This window comes from Euphorbia lathyris, chromosome 7 (assembly GCF_963576675.1).
Source record: "Euphorbia lathyris chromosome 7, ddEupLath1.1, whole genome shotgun sequence".
NCBI lineage: Eukaryota > Viridiplantae > Streptophyta > Magnoliopsida > Malpighiales > Euphorbiaceae > Euphorbia > Euphorbia lathyris.
The window spans coordinates 76,454,962-76,482,638 of record NC_088916.1 but is presented as its reverse complement, the minus strand read 5'-3'; the positions used below and the strand labels follow the sequence as shown (position 1 = coordinate 76,482,638).

The 27,677-nt window shown below is 35.2% G+C and overlaps 2 protein-coding genes across 3 annotated transcripts; one reads left to right on the top strand and one right to left on the bottom strand.

Annotated features, from left to right (window-relative positions):
- The first annotated feature begins 11,517 nt into the window (after nucleotides 1-11,517).
- On the top strand, nucleotides 11,518-17,787 carry LOC136235402 (uncharacterized). Of its 2 annotated transcripts, none has more exons than XM_066025055.1 (10): nucleotides 11,518-11,736; nucleotides 11,944-12,049; nucleotides 12,839-13,152; nucleotides 13,282-13,387; nucleotides 13,469-13,822; nucleotides 13,931-14,007; nucleotides 14,093-14,217; nucleotides 15,262-15,525; nucleotides 17,330-17,399; nucleotides 17,495-17,787. In XM_066025055.1, the coding sequence occupies exons 1-9, from the start codon at nucleotides 11,612-11,614 to the stop codon at nucleotides 17,350-17,352; spliced, it is 1,494 nt and encodes a 497-aa protein (XP_065881127.1). In that variant the 5' UTR covers nucleotides 11,518-11,611; the 3' UTR covers nucleotides 17,353-17,399; nucleotides 17,495-17,787. The 2 variants fall into 2 exon arrangements, with proteins under 2 accessions (XP_065881127.1, XP_065881126.1); XM_066025054.1 differs by having other exon boundaries at nucleotides 11,519-11,736; nucleotides 17,330-17,371.
- Nucleotides 17,788-19,367: 1,580 nt separating this feature from the next.
- LOC136235401 (gamma-glutamylcyclotransferase 2-3) lies at nucleotides 19,368-26,487 on the bottom strand. Its single transcript, XM_066025052.1, has 8 exons — nucleotides 26,317-26,487; nucleotides 24,418-24,494; nucleotides 23,307-23,360; nucleotides 22,957-23,013; nucleotides 22,180-22,220; nucleotides 21,521-21,592; nucleotides 20,877-20,956; nucleotides 19,368-19,711 (listed from the first exon to the last, which is right to left on the bottom strand). Exons 1-8 carry the CDS (start codon nucleotides 26,423-26,425, stop codon nucleotides 19,626-19,628), a joined length of 576 nt encoding a protein of 191 aa, XP_065881124.1. The 5' UTR covers nucleotides 26,426-26,487; the 3' UTR covers nucleotides 19,368-19,625.
- Nucleotides 26,488-27,677: the final 1,190 nt, after the last annotated feature.

Below are 27,677 nucleotides of genomic sequence, written 5' to 3'. Positions count from 1 at the left end.
TTCACACTTGAGATGTTTTGTCTTCTTTATATTCTTAGGCCTATTTTCCTTGTTCCTTTCTGCTTTATTAGGGTCATTTCCTTGAACCCACATAATGAGCCTCTACATTGATCTTAATCAATGTAAGGCAGTCCTCCTCAAGTTAAAGGTGGCGAACAACAACATCGAAGGTTCTAGTACCTTCGATATGGGTTAGGTGAATCTTCATATGCTCCCACCTGTTCGACAAAAAAGTATAACATCCTGAATCTTCTACTCCTCGGTCAATAGATGATCTGCTTCACTAAGCTCACTGATCATGTTTGACATCTCTCGTAAATGTTTTCTCATAATATAACCAGCATTCTTCTTATAAGTATTAAATTTTATAGTGAGAGGGCGAAGCTTAATTAGAAATACACCTCCAAACTTCTCCTTTAGGATCACCCAGAGATCCTTTGAAATCTCATACTTACAGAATTTCCTGTTGAAGTCGTCATGTATAGCTCGAGAGGATTTTGTGGGTTGTGGAATATTTTTTCTTCCATGCCAAATAAGCATCTTTATCCCTTCTATGCTGAGCAGTATTACCTTATTCAAGTTCGGTCATAATTGTATCCAAAACTTCAATAATCTCTTGTTCTTCCAGCATATACTTTATTTTAATACCCCACACTTCATAATTATCCCCATTGAGTTTCATGTCTTCATTTAGTTCAGCTACTATGGATTTTCTAGTTAAGACCATTGTTCAAACTCGGTCTATAATGGAGTTGCACGACTTATTAAGAAGTTTAAGTTTCAGTACATGCAATAAATCCCTAACAACCTATATCTACCTAATGAAGTTTTCATATTATATTTCGATTCAAACTTGAGACCAAAATGAGATGGCTTAAATTACCCTTTACACTCTATCATTTGACCTAATTAGCTAGATATTTATGTATAGAGAATCTTTGTTATCTTATATAACTTATTTTGTAAGTTAAAGTGGTTATGAATGGAAAGCATGGACTTTGGATTTATTATTCGATCTTAATGGTATTCTATTCATAAATAGCTATTAAGATATGCAATGACTCATGAATAACCGGTTACTAAATAAAAATCGCGATATATACTCATAAATATCAATCAACTAAAACTTTTTCCATAATATAACCATAAACAATCCAAACATAATTCGTAAAAACTAACATAATAGTTAAATAAAAATAAGTTGAAAAACTAACTTAAAATTTTTTTCCCTAAAAAATTCCATAAATGAAAACAAAATCGGGTAAATTACATACGTGGTGTACAATCTTTATCCCAAATCACACTTTGGTGTACAACCAAAATTTTGTCACACTAAACCGTACGAGTTTCAGGTGACCTCCACTAAAGTGTACAGCCGGTTTTTGTGACCGGTCAACGCTGGTCAACTATGCCATGTCATCATTTTTCACTTTTTCTAATTAAAAAAGTGGGACCCACTTCTTACAAATCACTAAAATACCATTACTCTTATATAAATTACTAAAATGACGTCATCCCCTTCCTTCCCCATTTTTATGCAACTCTTTATCTCTCTATCTTTAATTTTCTCTCTCTTTCCGTTTCTCTGTGAAAAAGAGAACCAAACACAAAATCAGAAAACAAAACCAATTTGATTTTCAAAATACTTCATTGTCTTTGCAAAAAAACATGAACTGATCCGAAATTAGCTTGAAAATCCAAAGAACACCTGGCTCGACTGCTCCAAAAGCTACAACTCCACCACTTCTCAACACATCTCCTGCACCTCTCCTCTCTGCAATTCCTAAAATATATTCCTAAAATACCATGAATTCCATAAAAAAAATACCATGAATTCCTCTCTGCAATTTTATCCGACGCCCTATTTGCAACATACATTCTTAAAATACCATGAATTCCATAAAAAAAATAAAAGAAATCCACAAAATTCGAACAACAAAGGATTAATCTGCAAAAATTCGAACACCAAAAATCCTGCAATTGACAAGAAAATGGCTACCATCTTTCTTTGCGCTGTAAAAATTGCAGCTTCATCCATGGAGAAAAATGATCGGGGAGACCCAAAGAAGCCGATGAAGAAGATGAAAATAGAGAAAAGAAATCAAAATTTACAACTGAATTACCATTAACATTTACATTTTGAACATCAATAACAATCTGATTCTGAACAGCAATACATTCAACATGAAAACCATGGCCACATTTCTTCAACCTTCTCCCAATTTCATTCTCCTCGAAAACGCTTAAGCAAATAACGCATTCTAAGCTCTTTTCTTCTTCCTGGAAAACGAAGAGAGGAATGGAGGCGATGAGTGAGGGATCGAGACCCTTGGATTTGGAAGGAGAAGAAGAACGGATTAACATTGAGGAAGGATGATTAAAGGTGTATGCATTTACAGATGAGGAGGCAGAAGAGAGGGATAGGAGAGACATAGAAAAGAAAAATAAAAAATAAAAAATAAAAAAATATAATTAAAGGTAAATTAGTCATTTAATATTAGGTGGGATCCATTTTTATTTGTTAGGAGGTTAAAAATGATGAGGTGGCGCATTGACCAGGCGTTGACCGGTCAAAATTACCGGCTGTACACTTTAGTATGAGGTCACTAAAAGGTTGTACAGTTTAGTGTGACAAAATTTTGATTGTACACCAAAATGTAATTATGAGTAAACGTTGTACACCATGTATATAATTTACCCCAAAAAAATCACTCATCCTCCGAATTATAATCATAACGGATTTTGACTAGAGCTGTCCTAACCACTTCAAAATACAAGTCTGATGATATTCCATTAAACTCCCTCTTGTACCAATGCACATAAAAGAAGGATGGGCATCTGGGCTTGTCCTAGACCACCAGCAAAAATGCGCTTTTGAATCAGGATCTGCATCTTGACCACATCACGCATAATTGCATCGATATCATCCATTGGACATGGAGTGTCATCTTACATTTCCTCATCTCTATTCACAATCTTTGCAGCTTAGTGAATTGAGCAGAAGTCCGAGGAACCACATGAGTGTGTTTCATGGAAGCTATTACTGTCAAAAAGTAATTAATAAAAGGAAAAAAAGGCTAATGTACATATACAAAAATGCCCTTTTCAATCCAAAACGCATTTCCATTGAACCATAAGTGCTTCTAATAAATTAATTATGACTTGTTGTATTTTTATAAATATTTTTATAATTTTTTGGAAATATAAAAAAATAGTTTCTATAATTTATAAATGGTTTTATAACACAAAATAAATATTTTGGACACAAAAAAATTATAAAAAATATACCATAAAAAAATCCAAAACAGTCATTGGAAAAAATTGGGTTGAAAACATGTTTAGGAAAGCCCCCCATGTGCCTACACGAGCCATGTGGCGTGCTGTGGTTGGGTGCAAGCCACCACACGTCGTGATGTGATTGGCGTGCGTGCCACACGCACAACATGTGGCATGCGCCTACATGCAGGCGCGTGGTGGCCACATGATGCCTTCCTACTGTCTATTACTCTCGAAATTTGGGAGTAAATTACACCAATGGTACCTGAATTATATCTCAATTCACACTTTGGTACCTAAATTACATTTTGTCTCAAAAATATACTCCAACTAAGGGTGACTGGACAATTTAATGTAATCTTCCGGTAAAGGATCGGTCAACCCATTTTACAAAAAAAATTGGACCAACGTAGACTAATTAACCTAAAAATACTAAATTACCCTTTAAACACTATATTATTACATGCTTACTCTATCTATTCCATTTACTTCTCCCTTTCCTTTTCTGGGCTAAACGTGTATCTTTCTCTCTCTAAACCTGTAACAAGCTTATTTTTGAAAAAATTAGGGATTTCAGTGTAATTTTGCAGGTAGAGAAGAATGAAAGCACACAATAGAAGCCGGTCTCCCTTTCTTTTTCTGCAAATCATCGTCTCCCTTACCGTTTCTGTTGCACTCTACATAAACCTATATCTTTCTCTCTCTAACCTGTAGCATGCTCGAGCCCAGCTTCTTCCATGGCGGTGAGAGAATCTACAAATCGGCGTCTCCCTTTCCTTTTCTATTTCACTCTCTCTAAACATGTATCTTTCTCTCTCTAAACCTGTAGCATGCTCGAGCCCAGCTTCTTCCATGGCGGTCAGAGAACCTGTAAATCCTTATCTCCCTTTCCTTTTGTGTAGCTCCATAATTTGATATCAATTTGATATTTTAGAGAAAACCATAATTCAAGCAATGAAAATACCAATTATTGTGCTCTATGAAACAACGTCTCTTCAATTTATTTTTTGGAACAGCAAAGAAGCTGAAGTGACCATTTTTTAGCACCTAATAAGATTGAAAAAGGAGAAATGAAAAATTAGCAAAGAAACTGAAGTGAACAGAAAATACTACAATTTTGATGTGTAAAATTAGTTGAAAAAAGAGAAATGAAAAATTAGTTTACAATTAATCAAAGAAGATTGATTCATTATCTCAGGTGAGAAAAAAAGAGAGGAGATAGAAACGTATTTTAGGAGAGAGAAACAAAAAGAGCATATAGATTTGAGGAGAGAGAAATAAAAAGAGAGAGACAAAAAGATAGAGTCGAAAGAGAGTAAAATGGGTCCCACTTTTTACTATTTCATTGGTCAAACAAGGTTTTACTGGTTATTTCCGGTCGTGGTTATTTAAATGTCCGGTCACTTATAGTTGGAGTATATTTTTGAGACAAAATGTAATCTAGGTACCAAAGTGTGAGTTGGTATATAATTCAGGTACTTTTCATGTAATTTACCCCGAAATTTGGTCTGGTCTAGGGGTTTTAGGGTTCTAGTCACGATGATGAAGTCTATTTGTCTATACGATGAATGAAAAATAGTTCAAACACTCTCGACTGATATTGGAATTCGTACAAATTTGAAACAGAAAACTCCCAAACGCAAAATGAGACATTTTTTGTGATTTTTGTGCCATTTTGCACCAAAAATAGTCTGAAAAACACGTATACATGCCAATATAACACAAATTTAATATAAATATTAATCCTAGCATGCAAAACTATCTTTTTCTCTATATTCACAGATCAAAATATATAGTTAAGGAGATATGTCGCTTTAATACCAATGAAGGGATTATTCTAACAAATAATCCTAATACAAATACGGATTTAAGGCTTACCTATTGAGAAGATAAACATCAGAAGAATATAATCAACCACGATCTAATATCACCGATCATGTATCACCAATGTAGATATTAGTCACGAGTGAGAATGATGGATCCACCAAATGTACATACCCCTAGTCTAAAAGACTTACCAAAAGTTTCTACTTTGAGCACCAATGGGGAGCAAGACATCCATGCAAACCCTTATATTATCCATTTCTTACATAAAGACACCACCTTCTCCCTTGCTCCAGTTACCTCCCTTCTAAATAAAACTTATGGAAATAAATAGAGAGTCAAAGCAAAAGCTCGAGTACAATGAATCACTACTCTTCGGGGTAACAAAGAACATGGCCAGGGAAATAAGGTGAGTGGACCTCCGAGCAAAAGGAAACTTTAGGATGGAAACTGAGCAGCTACATGTACTACATATGAGGAAGCTTTGACAAAGAAACCATATGGAGGCATTGAAGATCAGAACCCAAACACCAAGGTGGAGGCTGGAGCCCAGCCCCACCACGAGCCATGAAAATCCTCAACTAGAATGTTCAGGGGATAGGCAACCCATGAACACTCCAAGCTCTGGATCACTTGTGAGTCACCATTTCCCGACATTAGTCTTCCTCATGGAAACCATGCTAGGTCAAAAAGATACTAACATAATTCGAGGGAGATTTCAAAGATACAACGTGTTTAGAGTTATAGTAAGGGGGCGATCATAAGGACTTCTTCTCTTATGGAATAAAGAATTAGATGTGGATATTCCTGGATTCTCTAATCACTGTATTCACTTTAGTGTTAAAGAGGAAAATAGGAGTCCACTTTGGAGAGGTACTAGTGTATAGGGATGGCCCGAGACCAAAACAAATAGAGAACTTGGACAATGACGAGAGATATGTTGGTCCCGTGTAATGTAATATAATTAGTTCCAAGGGAGGGGGGTTAGGAACTAATGAAACTTTTTCGCTTAATTATACTGACTTAATTTAATTCTTTAAATAACTTCACTCAGTTTTGGTCAGCAAGACTGAGCGTGATGTAAGACAGCTTTAGTCAGAGGCTGACTAGAACTGTTTTACTTGTGAGTTGGGAAATAACACTTAAGGTCAGCTTCCAACTCAGCACTCTGATTACTCAGCGTCGGCTTATACAGATTATATACTGAGCAAATTAAGCAAGCAATACATACATATATATCAAGAGAAGGGTTAGAGATTACTCAACAGTCTTATCCTGGTTCGGCCTCACCACCTACGTCCAGTCCCCATAATCCTTCCGGGCTTTTTCAATCCACTACTGAGCTCTTTAAAGGTAGAGCACAAACCGTTTACAAAGCAATTGAGTATGCAAGAGTACCGTCCTCTATTCGTCTACTCAACCCTACTAAGCGCTATAACCGAACACTCAGATTTTCTCTACCGCTGAGTACTAAAACCGAGTACTCAGCTTCACTCTCTCAACCTTTACAATTGATACAAGATTTGTTCTTTCTAAACGAAGAACACTTTAGATGAATACAAATTCACTCTAGACTTTTACATAGAGATTCGATTTGGGTGTAAGAACTTGTTTTTTTCTTAATCAGACAGCTTCTCTTTTGGATTTACACTCTTGTGAAGATTTTGCTTGTCTTTTTCTTTTTGTAATTCGGCAAAGGATCCAAGTGATGAACTTGTCCTTTTATAGCAATTTCTGAAGCTCCAATGATTTGAATTCGGACATATCCATTGAATTCAAATGGTCTTATTTCGTCATTGATATGGTCAGCATTCAGAATTGCAGGCCAATCCTGTCGTCTGAATTTAGCAGGCGTCAGGCTTGCCAGTTTCGTCTTCTTGCGTCAGGGTTCGTCTTCTAGCGCCAGGTTTGTCTTCTTGCCAAATGCCAGTTGATCCATGCGTCTCGAAAAGGTCTCTAGGCGTAATTCCGAGGCTTCTGAGTTGGTGCATACCTTTGTTGGGCCTTGTCTTTTAGTCAACGGATCATTGGTGTTGTCCTAACGAACACTCAGCTTGACTTAATTGACGTTGCCTTTAAGATCTCTTTTGACGAGGCTGAGTTATGTTCTACTCAGCTTCTTCGGTCAGCTTCGTCTTCAAGCGTTTGTTCTGAAGAAGACTTTTCTTCTATGATGCTGAGTTATGTTCTACTCAGCTTCTGTGGCTCATGCTGATTTTATTCTGTCTTACTTTTTATTTCTGTTCTCATTTGTTAATATACTAAACATTGAACAAACACATTAGTACAATTAAATCAAAGCACTTAAATTTAATTGTTTTAATCATGGGATTAACTTAAATAATTTTGTCAAATCAAAATCATGTGGAAAAGTGTTTCAACAAGATATATGGGCTAAAGAATCTTTTTCGTGGATCTGTTTTGAATGATTTCAATGAAATTATGTATTCTTTTAAGAAAAAAGGTGGCTGAGACCCATTAGACCGAATGCTTCAGGGGTTCCGTTCTTGCCTTAGTGACTACGGCATGTTTGATTTAGTGTACAAAGGAGCTGAGTTCACATGGGCCAACGGTCTATAAGGCACATAGTCTATCCTCGAGAGAATTAACTGATTTGTTTGAACAATGGAATGGGATGATATGTTCCCACAGTCACTTGTTCACCACTTAGCTCGGGTAAGCTTAGAACATGCTTCTATCTTGTAAGATTCTGATTGATAAAGAAAAATAGAATTTTGGCATTTTCATTTTGAAGACAAAATCCATTAACGAGTGGCATGGAAATTGGGTGCTTGTGCCAAGCAACTGAAAACGTGGAATCGTGAAACTTTTGGGAACCTTGGGCATATTATTCACCAATGCAGTGAAAGAAATTGCATCCTTGCAATTTTTTTCAAGAGACACCCACATCGATAGGGGCATATCATAACTCTCAAAGAAAATGCTCTCACTTCAAGATAAAAATGAAATGATGTGGAGGCAGCGGTCTAGAGCTATGTGGCTGGCGAAGGGGGATTAAAAAAATACCAAGTTATTCCATGCTAAAGCCAATGCTGGAAGGAAATCCAATTGTATGATCAAGCTGAAGAACTCTGAAGGGGTTTGGTGTGAGAAGGAAGAAGATATTAAAGATATCATACTAAAATACTATGAAGATGTGTTCTCCTCCACCAACCAAAATCGTTCCGAAGCAATGATTAATGCACTAGAAGCTTGTATATCCCTGAAACAGAAAGATGAAATCTCCCTCCCTTTCTCTAAAGAAGAGGTGAAACCTGCCCTTGATCAAATGCATCCTCTTAAGGCTCCACGTCCAGACGGTATGTCGATGTTATTCTTTTCCACTTATTGGGACATCGTTGGTGAGGATGTCACATCTTTAGTACTTGTAATGATCTTCCTCATTACCTCAATTTTACATTTATTACCCTAATCCTAAAAGTTCAGGCCATGAGTACTATATGTGGTCTATAAGTTAGTTTTTAAAACCTTATCAAACTGCCTCAAACCCATTTTAGACTAATCATTAACCAAACACAATGTGCGAGCGCTTAATCACTAATAACACACTTATTGCCTTTGAAATGTTCCATTCCATGAAATATCAAACTAGAGGGCGGGAAGGATATAATGTGTTAAAACTAGACATGAGTAAAGCCTATGACAAGGTTGAATGATCCTTTCTAGTGTTAGCAATACAGAAAACGGGTTTCTTGGAGGATTTTATTAGGGTAATAAAAAATTGCCTCTCCTCTGTGTCCTTTTCTTTCCTTATAAATGGGGTACTAAAAGGGTTTTTAAAGCCTAGTTGGGGTCTTCATCCAAGAGATCCAATCTCACCATATTTGTTTGTTATCGGTGTGGAAGGGTTATCAGTATTGATTAGGAAGGTTGAAATATAGGGAATGTTTTGTATTAGCCCAAATTGCCTTAGTGTGTCTCACCTATTTTTTGTAGATGATTCCCTGATTTTTTTCCGAAGCTAACAATGGTGAATGCAGGATCATTAAAGATATTCTAAGCATATATGAATGTTCCTCATGCTAGACAGTTGGTTAATTTTGATAAGTCAGAAATCAGTTTCAGTGCCAATATGATGGTCTAAACTAAGGAATGGCTTCACGAGATTCTCGGTGTTAACGAGGTTGAGGCACTTCCAAAATACCTTGGGATGCCTACGATGATCGGAAATCAAAAAAGGTTATCTTCAACTTTCTCTGTGGTCGTAAATTGCAAAAAGTAGGGGGGTGGAATGAACGTTGCCTCTCTCGAACTGGAAAGGAAATTATGGTAAAAGTATTGATCCAAGCTATACCCTAGTACTTAATGAGTTACTTTTTGTTATCGAAAACTTTTTATGATGAATTATAGTGCCTTACAGTTCATATGTGGTGGGGGAAACAGAACATAAACAAGCGTATTCATTGGACAAGCTGGACCAAACTGTGTGCCCCCAAAGGCGAAAGGGGATTCGGTTTCCGACACTTCTACTCGTCCAACCAAGCTTTACTAGCAAATCAAGTATGTAAAATTATCAAAAGACCCGAATCTCTTTGTGCCTTGATCTTCAGAAACAAATACTCGAGGCATTAGTACGTGAACTGCTAACTTTGTTTGGCGGAGCCTGTTAAGTGCCCAGAAAATCCTAGAAGAAGGTTGCGTGTGGAGGGTGGGTTCCGGGAATCAAATTAGGATTTTATCCTCACGATGAACGGGCCATTTCTCTCACAATAGGACCCTCCATGGAAAAAAAACGTTGTCGAATACAACTTTTTTTAGGAGTAAACATTGCAGTTAGTGAAGCTGGAGCAACAAGCCTTCGCGAACTACAACGACCACTGATATAGAGACGATCAAGACCTCCCTCAATTGAGTTGTTGAAACTCAATTGTGATGCCTCGTTTGCTGGAAATACAAGTATAATGGCTGGGTTCATTGCCCAAAACTACAAAGACATGGTGGTGATGGGAGGAGCGTACTCGGTGGGGCGGTGCTGGTCAGTCGAGCATGCTGAGCTGTTGACAATCCTCAACGGTGTCACCTTTGCAAAACTATGTTGCCCAATCTGACTAATAGTGTCTTCAGATTGCAAAACCGCCATTGATGCAATCCACAAACGGCACAACTTGAGTTACATTGACTCAATTGGACAAGAGATCAGAGCCTAAACCTCCTCCTTTACTGAAACACAATTTCTCCAATATAGAGAGCAAAATAAGGTAACCCATGCAATTGCTAAATCGGGAGACTGTTTTAATTCTCCACGTGTTTTCTTTGAGGAGTTTCCTCTTTCTATTTCAGCTTGTATCAGTGATGATTTCATTTCTAATTAATGCAAGTTCACATTTCCTTAAAAAAACAATTTTGTTAAAATTTCCAAATAATAATAATAATAATAATAATAAATAAATAAATAAATAAATAAATAAATCCTCTCATATTTAATAAACAATTAATGATAGTAATCAGAGATAAAAAAATCTATAGATATTGCAATTATCTAATTGAAAAAGTTTATAAGACTAACTTTTCCAAAATTAACGGTTTGAGTTCAATCAATTATCTCAAATAGTTTTTCACCAAACACTGTTACGAGAGGTTTTTTAACGTGTCTAACCCGTAAAATGATCCAACACTCTAATTTCATCTATTGGACAAAAAAGACATTTATGTGAAAAGCCAAGTTTAGAATACTAACATTAAGGGTAATTAATTTATTAGTCCCTATATTTTGACAAAACACACTGTTTAGTCCCTGTATTTTCAAAAACACACGGTAAAGTTCCTAACGTTTTTCTCGGTGAACTATTTAGTCCCTGCCGTTAGACTCTCATGAAGATTCTGTTAGTCAATTTGGATTTGCGTTCTTCTTTTCCTTTATTTTCATTTCCTTTAAACTCTAATGCATTTGAAATCAACTTTGAGTGTTTTTCTTCCTATTTTTCTTCTTAATCGTTCAAATTCGTAAGCATTGGGTCTGTTCTTTTTCTTGTTTTCCATACAAATAGCTTCTTCTTCTAAATTGGATTTCATCTTCTGAAGTTTGAAGGTAAATAGTAAAGGGTAATTTAGTCATTTCCGAAGTCATAAACGATAAAAAATCTAACAAACAGATGGAAGGACTAAACAGTTCACTGAGAAAAAGGTTAGGAATCTTACCATGTGTTTTTGAAAATATAGGGACTAAACAGTGTGTTTTATTAAAATATAGGGACTAATAAATTAATTAGTCTAACATTAATAGTGTTATAATTCAGAAGTGTCATGATTGTAATATTACATTGAAAGACTTCATCAATAACATGAGGGTTAGTCAAAGAGCAGGCAGACGTACGGTCCAGATCTTTCGGATTAAAAAATTAAGACGGAAACAAAATTATGAAAAATTTCACACAATAAATTTCCCTCTCGCCAATTTTTTCTACTCCCACTTCGAGCAATTTAGAGACAACTCAAAAAAAGGAAAGACTCCATTCTTCCCGTTCCGTTTTCCCACTCTTTCAGCGGCACAATGGCAGAGGAGGTTCTAGATAGAGAGACGGTGAAAAGAGAAACCTCCGTTGATTCGTCGGACATCGAGTCGCAGATTAAGAAAGCTATGCGCTCCCGCGTCAATCACTTCAAAGAACAAGCCGAGTTCGCTCTCTCTCCCTCTCTCCGTATTTGATTTTGTTTCGATTATTGCTTGTAATTTTAGTTAATGACCGGAATTTTCTTCGTTTTGAGTAGGATTTGGTATCTTTTTGATTTCTCATATTTTTAGAGACTGTAATCAGTGAGGTAGTGAAGGGATAATGAGTGGTTACTGAATTATGGTAGTTTTGGTTAATTTCGAATTTGCAGTTCTTTGACCTTTGAGGGGGTCAGGAGGTTGTTGGAGAAGGATTTGGGGTTGCAGAAATATGCTTTGGATGTACAGAAGAGATTTGTAAAGCAATGCCTGGTCGAGGTAAATTAACGACTCTTGGCATTTACTTGTCTTTCCTTTTTAAGTTTTATGCTTAGTGGTTAGTAGTAATAATAACATGGATTTTGTTTGTTTGTTTGTTTGTTTTCCTTGTTCTTTAGAACAGTGGTTTATTTAAATTTTAAACTGAAGCATGCATTTATTCCCCCTTAATGCCTATTTTGGGTTTAAAGCTCCCCATAACTTCAGAGCTGTTCCAATTCAAGTTATAATTGGATATTTGACATACCAAGTTTATTTATTAAAGGTTAAAGTTGAACTCAGTACTATTGAACTGATTGTATCTTTGTAAGCCTGGAAAATGCTGGTGTCCTACTGTAGGGTGCCCTTCTAACAAGTTTGGGCGAATGAACTGGTTAAGAAGTAAACAATTTGCAGTGGGGCTATCTAGCAAAAAAAATGAGGAACTTTCTAACTATGCAGAATATTTGCTATATCTGTTTGGTTGAGAGGACAAAGAAGCACTATTGCTAAAGTTGTAATCAGCGGTCATGTTGAATTAATTATGATGTCTTTTTGGTGTTTTTTGTTCATACAACATTGTATTTGTTTGTGTCGAAATTTGAATAATATTGTGAGAAGTTTGCTTAAAATTAGTTCAATTAAAATATTTCATCGTTAACCACTCAATATTAGTTGAATTGCCTTCTTCTCCTCACTTTTTGGACTACTATGCCTGAACTTTAGACACTAAACACAATTGCCAAACTTCAAAAGGTTGATCCGTATTTCTGACATTTATGTTTTGTTTGGTCACTTTCTTAATGTTAGTCCTTAGAAAGTGCCGTTGATGACAACACATCTAAGGATTCAGGAGAAATTGGTGAAAAGCATACCCGTTTAACCAAACAAGAAGCAGAGGAATTACCTGAAGAAGATGAATCAAAAGCTAACACAAAAGAACTTGGATCCGAGGATGAGGAGAAAATGGAAGACTCTCCTGTCATGGGCCTTTTGACAGGAAAAAGAAAAACAAAACCAGAAACTGAGGAAACTCCAGTCAGTAAGAAGAAAGAAGCTCCAAGTGAGAGTAGCATTAGAAAGGCCCTGTTGAAGAGAGCTTCGTATATTAAAGCCAATTCTGAGTATGTCGCTATCTTCTTTGTGATCATCTATCATCTTGTTCGCATTATCTTGGGTTTAGTTCGTCTTACCTGGTTATTGTTGATCTTCATATGATTTAAAGCAACTTCTTATTACTCATTACATTTCAGGGAAGTTACAATGGCCGGTCTTCGTCGACTTTTAGAGGGAGATATTGGACTTGATAAATTTGCACTTGATCCCTACAAGAAATATATAAGCAAGCAGATAGATGAGGTGAATAATACTTGCTTGGTCTTTGGCTGCTGGAAGTATCTTATGGAATCTTAACAGTTGTAAATACTGACTATTTATTAGGTATTACTATCTGCTGAAGTTTCCAAACCTAAAAAAGAAATTATCAAGAAAAAACCTCAAGGAAAAGCATCTAAAAAATCGAGGGCTGATGAGAGTTCAGAGTCTTCAGACAGAGAGAGCGATGAGGAGGACGAAGATGAAGTAAAACCAAAGAAGAAAATTAGTGCAAAGCAAAAGATGCAAAATTCTGAAGTATCTAAAAAGAGGAAGAGGCTTGAAAAGGAAGTCAAAGCATCAGGCAAGAAGCAAAGCAAGCCTGTGGAAGAAGCAGCGGAGGACAACAGCGATGCAGAAGGCACCGGGAATGCCTCTGATGATAGCCATTCTCAATCATCTGCTGAAAAACCTGTCAAGGTCTTAATCTTCTTTCCAAACATGTGGATGCACACAGGCACATATAGGATAATTCCTGTAACCCAAAAAGTTGGTTAGGTGAAATATTTTAATATTATCTTCTTGCAGAAAAAGGAAGTTTCAACACCAGCATATGGTAGAGACGTCGAGCATCTAAAATCTGTAATCAAATCATGCGGGATGAGGTTTTTCTCCTACTCACTATTGCAATCTGTTCATCTTCCCAGAGCATGACATAATAACATTTCTTAATTCTTATATCTCTTGCAGTGTGCCTCCGGTAATTTACAAGAAAGTCAAGCAGGTGCCTGAGAACAAACGTGAGGCCGAGCTAATCAAGGAACTGAAGGAGATACTTTCCAAAGAAGGATTGTCGTCAAACCCATCTGAAAAAGGTGATTAATACCTTTCTAGATCTGATTGTTAGTTGGAATCAACTATGGTGTTTCTTTATGGGACTGATTTTTGTTTCCTGATGATACTTTGTTACTTCTTTAAGTGCCAATTAATTAAATATTTTTTTTCTTTTATCCTGGCAATAATTTCAAGTTTCTGTGTGACCAAAGGTCACGGGTTCGAGCCTTAGGAGCTGCCTCTTGCCAAATAAATTGGCAAGGGAAGGCTTGCCCCCAGTACATCTTTGTGGTGGGACACCTCCCCGGACCCTCGCTCAGCGGGGACGCGTAGTGCACCGGGCCTCCCCCTTTATCCTGGCAATAATTTCAAGTTTCTGTTGCTAATTTCATTTTCCTGAAGCTAAATAATGTTTTTTCTAGTGGAGCATTCTTCCCTTTTCTATTCCTGGTGGGTAAAAAATGTCCTCTTATATGAGCAGAAACAGAAACAAGTAATGGGGTTATTAACTTTAAAATTGAGTAGATCGGTAACAATATTAAATTTGGAATAGAGTGAGAATAGGAAGGGTCCGAAGGGAGATTGGCTGCTCCCATTTTGCGTAGTTTGAGAATGGCAGGCCTCCTAATAAAATATCCCTATTTTAGAAACGAAACTGTTGATTGCTGGTAAAATTATCATACCTTTTGTGAAGCGCTTGTGGAGCATAGCCATGCATTTAATAATTGCTTTCAGGGGGGGAATTGAACTGTTATTTCTTTGTAGACTTCCATAAATTTTGAGGACTTGTGGTCTATGTACATTTCTATAAGAACAAAAGTTTAAACTATTGATAAATAGATGAATAATGAATGCACTTTTGTTTCTTCGAAAACTGTAACATTCTCTAGCGTTTTGCTTGTTCTGTAAGCATTGCCTATTGGAGTGCATGTGTTCTTTGAAAACTATAACCTTCTTTTGCACTTCTCCTTGTTTGGCTTGAGGATATCTAGGATTAGAAGTGTTGCAATAGGTCACATATGATTCATCTATCTGTATAAACTAGGTTCATTATTTATTGTTTTAATGAACTTTTCTGCCTTCAGAAATCAAGGAAGTTAAAAAGAGAAAGGAAAGAGCGAAAGAACTTGAGGGCATTGACATGAGTAATATTGTGTCAAGTTCACGTAGAAGGTCCACTACGAGTTATGTGCCTCCTCCAAAGCCCAAACTACCAGTTGACAGTGATGATAGTGATGCTGATGGTACCGACGAGGATGATGAGCAAGACGACGATGATGACGAGGAAGAAGAAAATGATGGAGATATTAATGCGGATGATGGCAGCCAGAGTGAAGAGGTCAATGACGGTAAGTGATACTGATTATTGCCTATCAGCTCCTTTGTTTCAAACTGGGTAATCAGCACAAGCCTCAGTATAATTGGTTGTGCTTGATCTGAGTAGTTTGTTTTGCTTTGGGTGTTCTCCTAGCACCTCAATTGCATTATAGAAATATTAGATAGGAAATGCTTATGTGCTAGCCCTCTCACAAAATGTCAGGTCTCACCACTTTATTAAGGGGAAATTGCACCATCAATAAGTTTGGGGTCTGCTTCACAAAGGTCACTTAACTTCACATTTGATTTCAATAAAGTCAATCCAGATCTATTTGTGTATAAAAGCTCAACAGAATGTTGGCATGACATAAAAGACAGTTAAGTATATGCCAACTAAGCATCACATTGGACAAAAATGGGACTTTTTAGAACTTCTTTGCGGCTTAGGATTTGCCACATGGCACATACATGTCTGCCACGTTTTTGCATGCCAGCCATAAAAGTTAGTCATATCCAGGATGACGTTTAGTTGGCATATTGTCTATTGTTTTTTTGTGCCACACCAATGTTCCAGTGAGTTTTTGTACACAAATTGGCTGGAATTACTTTATTGAAATAAAATGGGAAGTTTCGTTATTTTATTGAAAGAAAATGAAGTTCAACGACTTTTGTGAAACCGACCCTAAACTTCAATTACATTCAGTGCATTTTACCCCTTTTATTAGACCATATGAAATAGATAGCTTTACCATATATTTTACTGCAAAGCATCAACGAATATATATCAATCTTTTGCTAAGAATTTTGTTGCTAGTGTTGCTGTTTCCTCCGCGGTATTTAATCAGTTCATTAGAAAGTCATTCAACATAGTTTATAGCTGAATGATGTTGTGCCCTATGAGAAAACTATTTTTACATTATTCGATAAGTTTGCCCCGAATAAGGGGGTAAAATGGAGTTTGTTTTGCAAAAGTCATTGATCTTCATTTTCTTTCAAGAAAATCACGCAACTTCACATTTGATATCAATAAAATTTTGCGGCCAATATGTGTACAAAAACTCGCCAGAATATTGACGTGGCACGAAAAATAGTTGACTACATGCCAACTAAGCGCCATGCCAAACATGTCCAACTTTTATGAATGATGTTGCAGACAGCCGCTAGGCACATCCTAAGCCGCAGTTTTTTTTCTTCTTTTTTTTTTGAAAAAAAAAAACTTTGTCCGATGTGGCGCTTGGTTGGCATATAGTTAAATATCTTTTGTGCCACGTCAACATTTCAGTGAGTTTTTTGTATTCAAATTGCGCAAAATAGCTTTACGGAAAAAACATGTGAACACATGTTTAGTGATTTTATTGAAAGAAAATAAAAATGAGCAACCTTTGTGAATAGACCTTATACTTCCGTTGGTGTAATTTACCCCAAATAAGTTGGCATGTGGACCACATCCTCCAAGTATGTGGATTCCTTCAAGAATAAGTTTTACATTAACAATTGGCAGCACAAATGAGAGCCTGTCTTCTACTTGAAGCAAATAGACTATACTAGAGAATGGGTGGTAAAAATGCAATGTTATCTTGAAATTAATCATTAGTCAAACTAGCTGTGTGAATTTTGTTCTAGATGTTTTTAGGGGTGTCAAAATGGTTTATCGTGCCATAATTGTTATTTGATCAATATATTATATGATATATAAATGTAAGAAAAACAATCATTGTGTTAAACGGGTCTTGTTAAGCGGATTATCTCTGTAAATCATGTTCTTGCTAAGAAATTGACAGTCCTAGATATTGTGGTCTCTGTGCCATGTCATGATATTCTCTGTTTCGTATGCAGATGAAGGCGAAGACAGCGAGTGAACAGGGAAAACAATCAACGGTAAGTAGCTTGAGGTCGTGTTAAGCAGGTTATCTTTGTAAATCGTGTTCTTGCTAAGAAATTGACAGTTTTAGATATTTTGGTCTCTGTGCCATATCATGATATTCTCTGTTTCATATGCAGATGTAGGCAAAGACAGCGAGTGAACGGCGATAAGTAGCTTGAGGTTTGAAGTATATGGATGTATCATCTTATTCTAATTCATTGTTTTAGTATTTATTGCGTGTAGGAACATATAGCTTTAATGGAGAATTTGTTTGCAGAACTTGGTAGAACAACATCTGTTTTGGTGACTGAAAAAATGGGGTATCTATCTTACCCTGTTAAAGTTTAACTTAAAGTGTAAACCATAAAATTTCTTATCAAGATAAGCCCACTGTCACTATCATCAGTGACAGGTCGAGGATTCACCGACAGTGTGCATGTGGTGGTCTTTCGTGATTTTTGGGTGCTAAATTGATATTTTTAGGGGATTTATAAAAAATTAAAGCCCCATATTCTTTCATGGAATTTTTAACGTTTCCCGGTGACTGAGTAATTTTAGGGTACTCCTAGAGTAATACTCCCGACCAATCAATTCATGACATGTGTATATATATTTTTTGTTTCCACCAATCATGTCTATGTAGTGATATTCAAAACGATTTTGATTGACTGGGAGTATTACTCCCGGAGTATTGTAAAATTTCTCTCCGGTGACCATGTGTGAATTTGTAGGTGCAATGCATTAAGCCTTCTGAACTCGTCCAAAATGGATTAGCCTTTTGAATTTCAGAAGGCATAACACCCATTTATCCCCTCAACTTTACAGCCAAAATCAATTGGATCCCCATTCTTCTCAAATCAGCAAATAAGTCCTTAAACTTTACCAAACCCACCAATTAGTCACAAGTTAACAAAAGTACCAGAAACATAAAAAAATTAACGCTAAACAGGCAGAAAGTTTGGAAGAGAAACAACAGACTATACAATAGAAAACACATGGTGGTCAAGAAGCATGAAACAAAGGGATAATGTGTTTTCTCCTAGCAATCATAATCCACACCTCATTAACAAAGGAGCAATAGAAAAACAGAGATGATCCAATAATTACAATCAAAAGATACAGTAAGAAATAAAATGACCCAGTAATTACAAAAATCAGGAAGCAAATAAGTTAAGAAATATATTAGTAGTTAATTCAAATAGAAAACTTATTTTTATTTCCCTAGAATTGCTCATCAATGAAACAAAAATATGCTACTCATGCTTTTCGATTAATCCCTTAATTTCTCTAAAATTTTCAAATCTTTTCCGGAAAAAAGGCATCAACGGAAATTTGTCGCTCACGACTCCTTTTTTGAATTTTCGCTCTTTGAATTGTGCGATCCACATTAACTCCAGACTTCCGTTTTTCTTTTCCGAGTTTCTTTGTTCTACCTATCCGAAATTTCTATAAATCGTTGGATCTCCTGAAAGAAAATTGATATGGATTGTTAATCTTGCACCATTATGTCCATCTAAACATAAAGATGACATTGAGGAAGGAATTTTTAACTTTGCAATTAGAGATTTCACCGGTGTTGGGCGGAGCGGAGAAGAAAGAAGCAAATCGAATTATTATGTTTGAGGAAAGAAGGAAGATATCATTGAAGCTGAGAAATATTTACATGAAAACTCAAGAATCGATTTCAACTCTGCGCAGCATAACGTCGAGCATAAAATGGAAAAGATGAGAATTCAATCTACTGGAAGATTAGAAGAAATCTCAACGGCAATACCATTTCTATCCGTTGAAAGGTCTGACTGACACCCATAACGTTAATATCTGATGTTTCTTGACATATGCTCAAGCTCAACTCGTTTATAAATCAAGCCGAATACAATCAAACTTTTATCGAGAGGCTCAACGGGAGAACCTGTTTGATTATTATTATTTTATTTATTTTTAATGCAAAAGCAACCATATTAACCCCGACATTAATTTGTGATAATTAGTTTCTGTCAGAGATCAATATAAAATATATGATTGAACCTTAACTATCAGCTCGAATTTTTAGTTCAAACGGTTTCATGACATGGTATCAAAGCCTCTTGTACCAAACGGCGTATAAGATCTATGATAGACTTTAACTATAAACTTTAGCGGTTGGTTAAAACAGTTCCATGACAGTTTTGATTGGCAAAAAAAAAAAAAAAAAAAGCAATATCTTTTTCCAAATTAGAAAAAAGAAAGTCAATTTCAAGAATGGTAGAATGGTGCATGCTCTTTGCATCAAGATATCAGCTTTGTTTGCTCCTCGTCTGAAAGAATACGCCTCACTTCATTAGCCAGATCAATCACATGCCTGTCCTTGCATCCTATAGGGAAAAAACCCAATCAATAAAGAGCGTTACTCATTTCATCTTTCTTACCTTTTATAATTTAAAATAAAGTTTTGTACAATTTCTCTATAACCACGTTATAGGTGTAAAAAATTATTTTCGAACTATTAAAATGCAAATTTCGAACTTACATAAAATGAACAACGTTATATTAACTGAGTTTTAGGTTAAAACTTGAATAATTTTCTTTTGATCATCAGCTACTTAATATGATTATAAATAAAAGATAAGAGGATTTAATACGTTGAAATGAAAGATCAGGGGTTCAATGTACCAAAATCAGAATGATCAAAGGCGCCAAATGATTCTTGCCTTAGTAAAATAAAAAAATTCAATTAATAATGTTAGGGCTGTAAATGAGTCGAGCCGCTCATGAGTGGCTCGGTGTTCGGCTCGATTTATAAGCAAGCCGAGTTTGAGCACCGCGAAGTTCGTGAATAAGCTCGATTATAGGTTCATGAACAAGTTCATTAGCAAGCTCGATTGTAATTTTCATGAACACGCTCGTATGTAAGCTTGGTTCGATTATTTAAATAATAACATTTCTATAAAGGGAAAATGTATAACAACGTAGTTTTGTGTAAAATTTAGTCTTATAGGTTATAGAACTATATAGTTTTGTGTAAAAAAAGTTCAAATCAATATAATTAATAAGAATTATAATTAATAAGTTGTTCGCGTGCGAGTTCATGAACTGAATTAACAAGTTGATTACGAGCAAAGCTCGTGAACAAACTCGCGAACAGCTCACGGACAAAATGTTGAATTCGAACTCGTCAATTTTCTAAAGAGCCGAGCCTGAAAAGGGAAAAACTCGGCTCGGCTCGGCTCGATTACAACCCTAAACACTATTAGTCGTTGATGTGACATGTGAACTTCTATTACCGTGATATGTTGATTTTTCAAAGCGTATGATCTTGAATTATTCACTTGATATTTTGATTTAATGATGTGTTAAACGGTGTTAATCAAATTTCTTCTTTTCCTAACAATGTAAACCACATAGTTTTTTCTTTTTAAAACGAAAATACCACATTTCTTTATTTGCAATGGTACGAAATCGATAATAGATTTATTTGTACTTTTCCCAATCCGTTTTTGCAACAATGAAACTGAAAATAACTAGCAGAAAGCTTATTACCAATTTGATGAAGAGCCATGTCGAGTTGAAAAAGATACTCTCTGTTGGGTCCTGAGGGACCTTCGGCATTGACTATTTGTCTGCAATACAGAAACGGACATTTGAAACATTATTTTTAAAGCATAGTCTTCATAACAGTCTTCAAAAGAAGGCTGAAACGAATATGAATATAAACACAAAACACAGAAACGCTACTGAAAAGGAGTATCATACAACATAATTTCTAACACAAATAACGTGTGTGAAAATAAACGGGTAAAATGTACTCATAGTCTTTCAATTTTAGCATTACTAATACAATAGCTTTTGAATTCTAAAACTGGACATAAAAGTTCTTGAATTCTAACATATAAAGGGCGGTCCGGTGCACTACGCGTCTCTGCTGAGCGAGGGTCCGGGGAGGGGTCCCACCACAAGGGTGTACTGGGGCAAGCCTTCCCCTGCCAATTTATTTGGCAAGAGGCCGCTCCTAAGACTCGAACCTGTGACCTCAATATACTAATATAGATTTTAAATAACCATTGATCAGTAGAAATGCGTGGTTAAAATGTCGGTAATCATACTCCTTTGTTTAGGAACCATCGTATTAGTAACACTAAAGTTAAAGAGCGATAAAAGCATAAAGGACAGTGTAAGATGCATACTTGGCTATGTCTTCAAGAGGTGCAGGACCCAAGTAATTTTGATTATGCTTCTTGTCTGATGATCCTATATATCTGCATTCAATTTGGATTTCCACCATCAAATGTAAGGGTAAAAAGTTTCTATTGTCGTTAAAATAGACGCTTTACCAACAGCCGTAAAGTAGTTTTTGATTCAATAAAGTAGCTACATTAGCAAATTTATGTAAATAAAGTTACTCTGGCCGGATCCGACGATCTGAACAATTGAAAAGCTAACGTGGCTGCCATGCCGACAACACCTCATAAAATATCCGACACATGTCACCACATAGCAACCAATAGTTACACGTGGAAATTAATTTTTTTTATAATTTTCTAAATATTCTAACCCATAGCTTGTATCTCAAATTGATTCAGTTCATTCTTTTATTCATATTTTGAATTTATGTGGCAACATGGTAAGACATACCATGACAGTTTTTCAGTGGTCTTGATCGATGCATCCAGTCATAGTAACTTTATTAACACAAATTTACTACTTTACTGATTTTATCGGATAAAAAAATACTTTAGTGACCATCGAACACAAAATCTCTACTTTAGTGATCATAGAAACTTTTTACCCTCGAATGTAAATAAAAGAAATGTAACTGTAGTAGATTCTGAGTCTTGCTACTTACACCATTACTCCTGTAATGGCAGGAGCTGTAGCTGTGGATTCCTGAAACCAAATTTCAGAAGAGACGCTTAATTGGTTATCGTAACATGAAAAAACTGATTATCGTATCATAATTGCGTTATGTGATTATATATTTTACAGATAAAGGTTTAAATTTATCCATATGCAAATTCATTCTTAAGGTATTAAATAGTAAAACTTTACCATTAATCCAAACAAGATCAATTTTACTCCTATCTAACAGAAAATTTGAATGGACTGGTTTTACCGTTATTTGACTGTCACATCAGATATTCCAAACAAATTTATCGATAAACTGAAGTAGTTTCGTGTATTTTAAAAGGTTGTTATTAACTGTGATAATAACATAGTTAATACTTCAGGCAGTTTTTTTTTTTTTTTTTTTGCAATTAACTTATATGTAGCAGGCTAGTTTTTAGTATTTTGGCAGTGACAGTTAAATAACGGGTCAAATAACAGAAAAACAGTCTGTTCAAATTTTGTAAGGGTAAAGTTGTTCTTACTCAGAAACATTAGGTGTAAAATTTTACCATTTAGTACATTAAAAGTAATTTACACTTCTACAAAAACAACATAGACAAATTATTAGGATCTTATCCCTGTATACTATGTGATTTATATATGTTATAAATGACACAAAAATAATACCCGTGTCATATGAATTTGTCAAGTAAAATCTCTATAAATCGTGTTGTCGTGTCAGAAACTAAGATATGTAATTTATAAAACCATAACTATTTCAACAGTTGGAACTTACTGTGTAGAAATCAACATAAGCCTTCTGATCATACTGCTTTTCCCTCACTTCCAAGTACTGTAAAAATATGGTCAAAGTGGCATGGAAAGGTTCAATGAGCATATTAGAACAAGCCACAAGCACGAATATTAATTCGGGTTGACATATTATAATCGTAATCACGTTAACAAAAGAAATTTAGTATGCGTAAATAAACATCTAATTCATCTCAAAAAGTACATCTGCACTACTAATTAAGGTTGGTTTGAGTGGTTAAGAGCTTCAAGTCGCACTAGATCTCGAGTTCGAGTTCGAGTCCTAGCGTACGCAAAAAGCTTTAACGACATGCATATATAGTTGAAAACACTAACCGTTAGTGCAGTCTCTTCATCTTCTTTGTTGGAAATCTTGTATGCAACTCCCCACTATGATCTTGCAAAATTAAGACAAAAAAATAAAATAAAATTGCAATATAAGTAGGGCCGTAAATGAACCAAGCCGTTTATGAGTGGTTTGACGTTCGACACAACAAAAGCTCGACCGTGTTCGACACTATTTATTAAGGAGCTGAGTTTGAGTAGCGCGAAACTCAATTCGAAAGTGGCGAGCAGACTCGGTTATAAGTTCATGAACAAGCTCAGTTATAATATTCATGAACAAGCTCGTGAGCAAACTTGGTTGATTATTTTTTTAATAATAGTATTGATATAAAGGCGGAAATGTAAAACAACGTGGTTTTGTGTAAACTTTAGTTTTATAGATTTCAAAACTATGTGGTTTTGTATTAAAAAAATTTCAAATGAACTGTTTGTGAGTGAAATTTATGAACAGAATTAACAGCTCGTAAGCAAAACTCGTGAACAAACTCAGGGGCAACTCACGAACAAGATATTGAGCTTGATCTTGACCTTGAGCTCGTCAATTTTCTAACGAGCGAGCATAAGCAGGTCAAACCTCGACTTGACCCGACTCAATTACAACGCTACCCATAAGTTGTGTTGATATAACCAATTAAACTTCTATTGCAATCTATGGACTAGGATCATAATCCTCAAGCAGTAGGGCTGAGATCTGTTTGATTGAGTTTGGAGATTTGAAACTTTTCCAGAATTATACCAAATGAAAACTAACCTTCAGTTCGGCACAAAAGAAAAAGTTAATGGTTCGATTTAATTCATAATTTTTTTTTCTTCATCTAAGATCCATGCTCAACCCTAAATTATAAAGGAAATCTCTAAAAATTACACTTAATATAAGTCAACAATACAATACTGTTCAATCTTAAAAAAATAGCCAATGGTTCAATTCAATTTTAGATCTTTTTATTCAGATATTCAGTACATTCAGTACGTTAAACACTAAGAGCCCTAACGTTAAATTAGGAGACTCTGATACCATCTTAGACTTAGAGCCTAACTCATCTTGAAAGACACTTTAAAAAGGAAAGATTGTCTCATATTTATAAATGAAAAAGTAACTCACACAAACTTCTCCATCAGCAGGCTCTAAAGTGACAGTTCTACCAGGATATTCTGGAGTCCCTCTATGATCAGTGCTGCCTATCCACAAACAAAAAGAAAATGAAAAATGAAACCATTTCACTGATTAAAAAGAAAGAAAAAAGGAAAAAAAAGGAAAATAGCACTATAATCAAATCACTGATCAATTATACTAATCCTAAAGTGACCAGAAAAATCAGATTTATACATAAAACTCAGTCAACGAAGTCTTCAATTTAATGTTCAAAATCAGTTCTTTATATACATGATTTGACTATGAAAAAGCTGTATAATAGGCTGAATAAATAAAATAAAATCAGTCTTCAATTTTAAAACCTTATTTTGAACTTAAAAATAAAATTTAAGAGTAATGAATAATAGGCTGAATAAATACATCACTCCTAACTCTACTGATTTTGGTTAAAAAAACCAGTTTGCTCGTAAATTTTTAAGATATGTCGTTAGCTTTACTTAAATAATCTACTGACTCTGAATTCACTTACAGCAATATATTAGCACTTAACTTGCTTAAAAATGACCTAGTAGGCTACCAGGGGCGGAGATAGGGACCCCAACCGCTGGAACCACCCTTACTATGGATGGTTTCCGGTCCTCGGCTGTTGAAACTACCCCTATTATAAATGCTTTTGGTCCCTGTTTCCGACAAATTAAGGTTCGTAGTAGTTAATTAACTCATTGAGTAACTTGATTAATATATTATAGGCGACTCAATCTTACTTTTATAGTCCAAATCTAACTTAATTTTAAAAAGTTTTATATTGGTACTTAAAAACCAGTTCTGGACCACTCAAACGGATAAGTATATATACAAAAAAAGTTCAACAAGTTCAATTTAGTAAATTTGGTTTACAGATGCACGTGTAAACTTGACCCACCAATAGACCAATCCTGTATTAGCCACTATCCACCTAAACTTTGTTAAAATGATAATACCTTTAACTTGTCAAAATCTCTCTAATGCTACCATGTAAGAATATGGGGGATACCCTTAAAACTTCAGAGGCCTATCTGTTTTTAGAGCTAAGTTAGGAGCTTTTTAATTTATTCAACCTAAATATTACACACTTTTAATATCAAAGTATAAGAAATGCGTCTTCAAAAAAAAAAAAAAAAATAAGAAATGCAATTAATTTTAACTAAAAGGATTTTATTATATTGTATTAATTACATTCAATAATTAATTTTTATCTATTTCTAAAGTAGAAAGACAACTTAAACACTATATAGGATAAAAATCAATTAACATGCATGATTGAATTAGTGAGAAGGAAAGAAAAAAATTCCCTAATAAGATATCTATCATAGAAAGGAAGGAGTATTATGTTTATAACTAACTAATTCAATAAGAAAAATATCTTAAGCCGCGTTTGGTATTCTATTGGGATGGAGATAATGATATAGAGATAAATGGGTGGGATAAGGATAAAGTTATAATAGTCGAGAATATTTAAACTATGTGACATTAATTTGAGGGTTTCCATTCTATTAAAATAACAGGAGTTATCCCACCTCTTTATACCATCACCTCTTGGTTATCACTCAACTGTCTCAGTCTTCTATCTCTCAAACAAACGTGAATAACTTATATCGTATTTTTCTTTTATCTCTATCCCACCTCCTATATCCAATCTAACAAATAGCCAAGGTTAGTATAAATGGGGATCCCGGACTAGTTGAAGAATGGGGGATGGAAAATGCATTCCTCGCCCCGAACCGCCCCCATCTATATCCCTATGAATGATCAATATTTTCAAATGTTAAAAAATCAAAGTCCCAATCAATTAAGAAACCAAATTGATCAAAACCTTAAACATATTGTATTTCCCAGAAACATTTAAACAAAGGAGTGAAAGAGACAGACCTTGATGGAAGAGTCGGCGATAGCCATTGATGAAACCAACAAGTCGATCATCGTAGTTAAAACCTGCCTTCCAAATTAGAGAGCCGTACCCGAATACCCACATCACCATTTTTCGTCTCTTTCTCTCTCCTATTGCAAGTAGTGCGATATAGAGTCAGCAGCACTGTGGCGTCGTCGGCTAATGGACATTTTAGCATACAGAATTAACGGCCAACAAACAGTTGAAGTAACGGCCCAGGTGTCAATACGTTTTTGTCATTATTGGCCCAATCCCATTTTCCTAGGCCCAACAACAGTTAAAACATTTTGGAAAATTTACACAGAGATACACTTTTGAAACAATTATGTCAAATCATAATTTTGCATTAGGCCATACACTTTTGAAACAATTATGTCAAATGATTACTTTTAGAGTATTGCTATTTACCGCTTCAAATTATTTATCACCGCCTCCATTTTGATAATTTTACCCTTTTCATAAAAATTTCAAAATCGAAAAATTTGAATTTTTGAGAGAAAACGCGAAATTTGGCCTAGGCGGATGCCGGATCCGCCCGGTCAATGGCTGGGCGGATCCAGCACCCTTCCTGGACGGGTGCTGGATCCGCCTAGGCCAAACTTTGGTCTATGCAATATTGTAAAATTTTGCCAATGAGGATTGGTCCGAGTGTTAAGACGTTGAATCTCTGCTTGACAGGTTTGAGGTTCGATAGATAATCTGTAAATTCCACTGTAAATCCCCATCGAGGTCTGTGGTTTGTCCCGACCTTGGGAGTGGATAGACCTGCCTTTACCTAAACTTTTTTACCAAAAAAAAAAATATTGTAAAATTTTTAGCGACGAAAACGCTAAAGCGTTCAATTTTTTGTGACAAAAAATGCAAAATTCTCTAATTTCTTGTGACGAAAAATGCAAAATCGTCACAAAAAATATGCATTATTTTCATGATTTTTTTACTGAAAAACGTAAATTTTAATGTTTCCAACTCGTAATAATCCATTTCCGGGGTGCAGTTTGTCACATATTAATTCTTTTCATAATTTCAATTATTATTGTTCGGGTTTGTGATTCTGGAGAGAGAATTTTTAGTTTTTAATCAAAATTATGAGAAGGGCAAAAAAGTCCAAATGGGGGCAGTAACTAGTAAAAGGGGATGATATTTAGCAATCTACTATTTTTAATATGTTTTAACAATTAGAGTTTATAAATTAGGAGTTTAGAATATATTGTCTAGGGTTTAGGATTTATGAATTGAAGTTTAAATTTATTAAATTATGGTATAAAAACATACTTTATTTGTTAAATATAGAAAATAATGACAAATTCAGAATTAAGTTTGACAATCTGATTTAGTTATAATT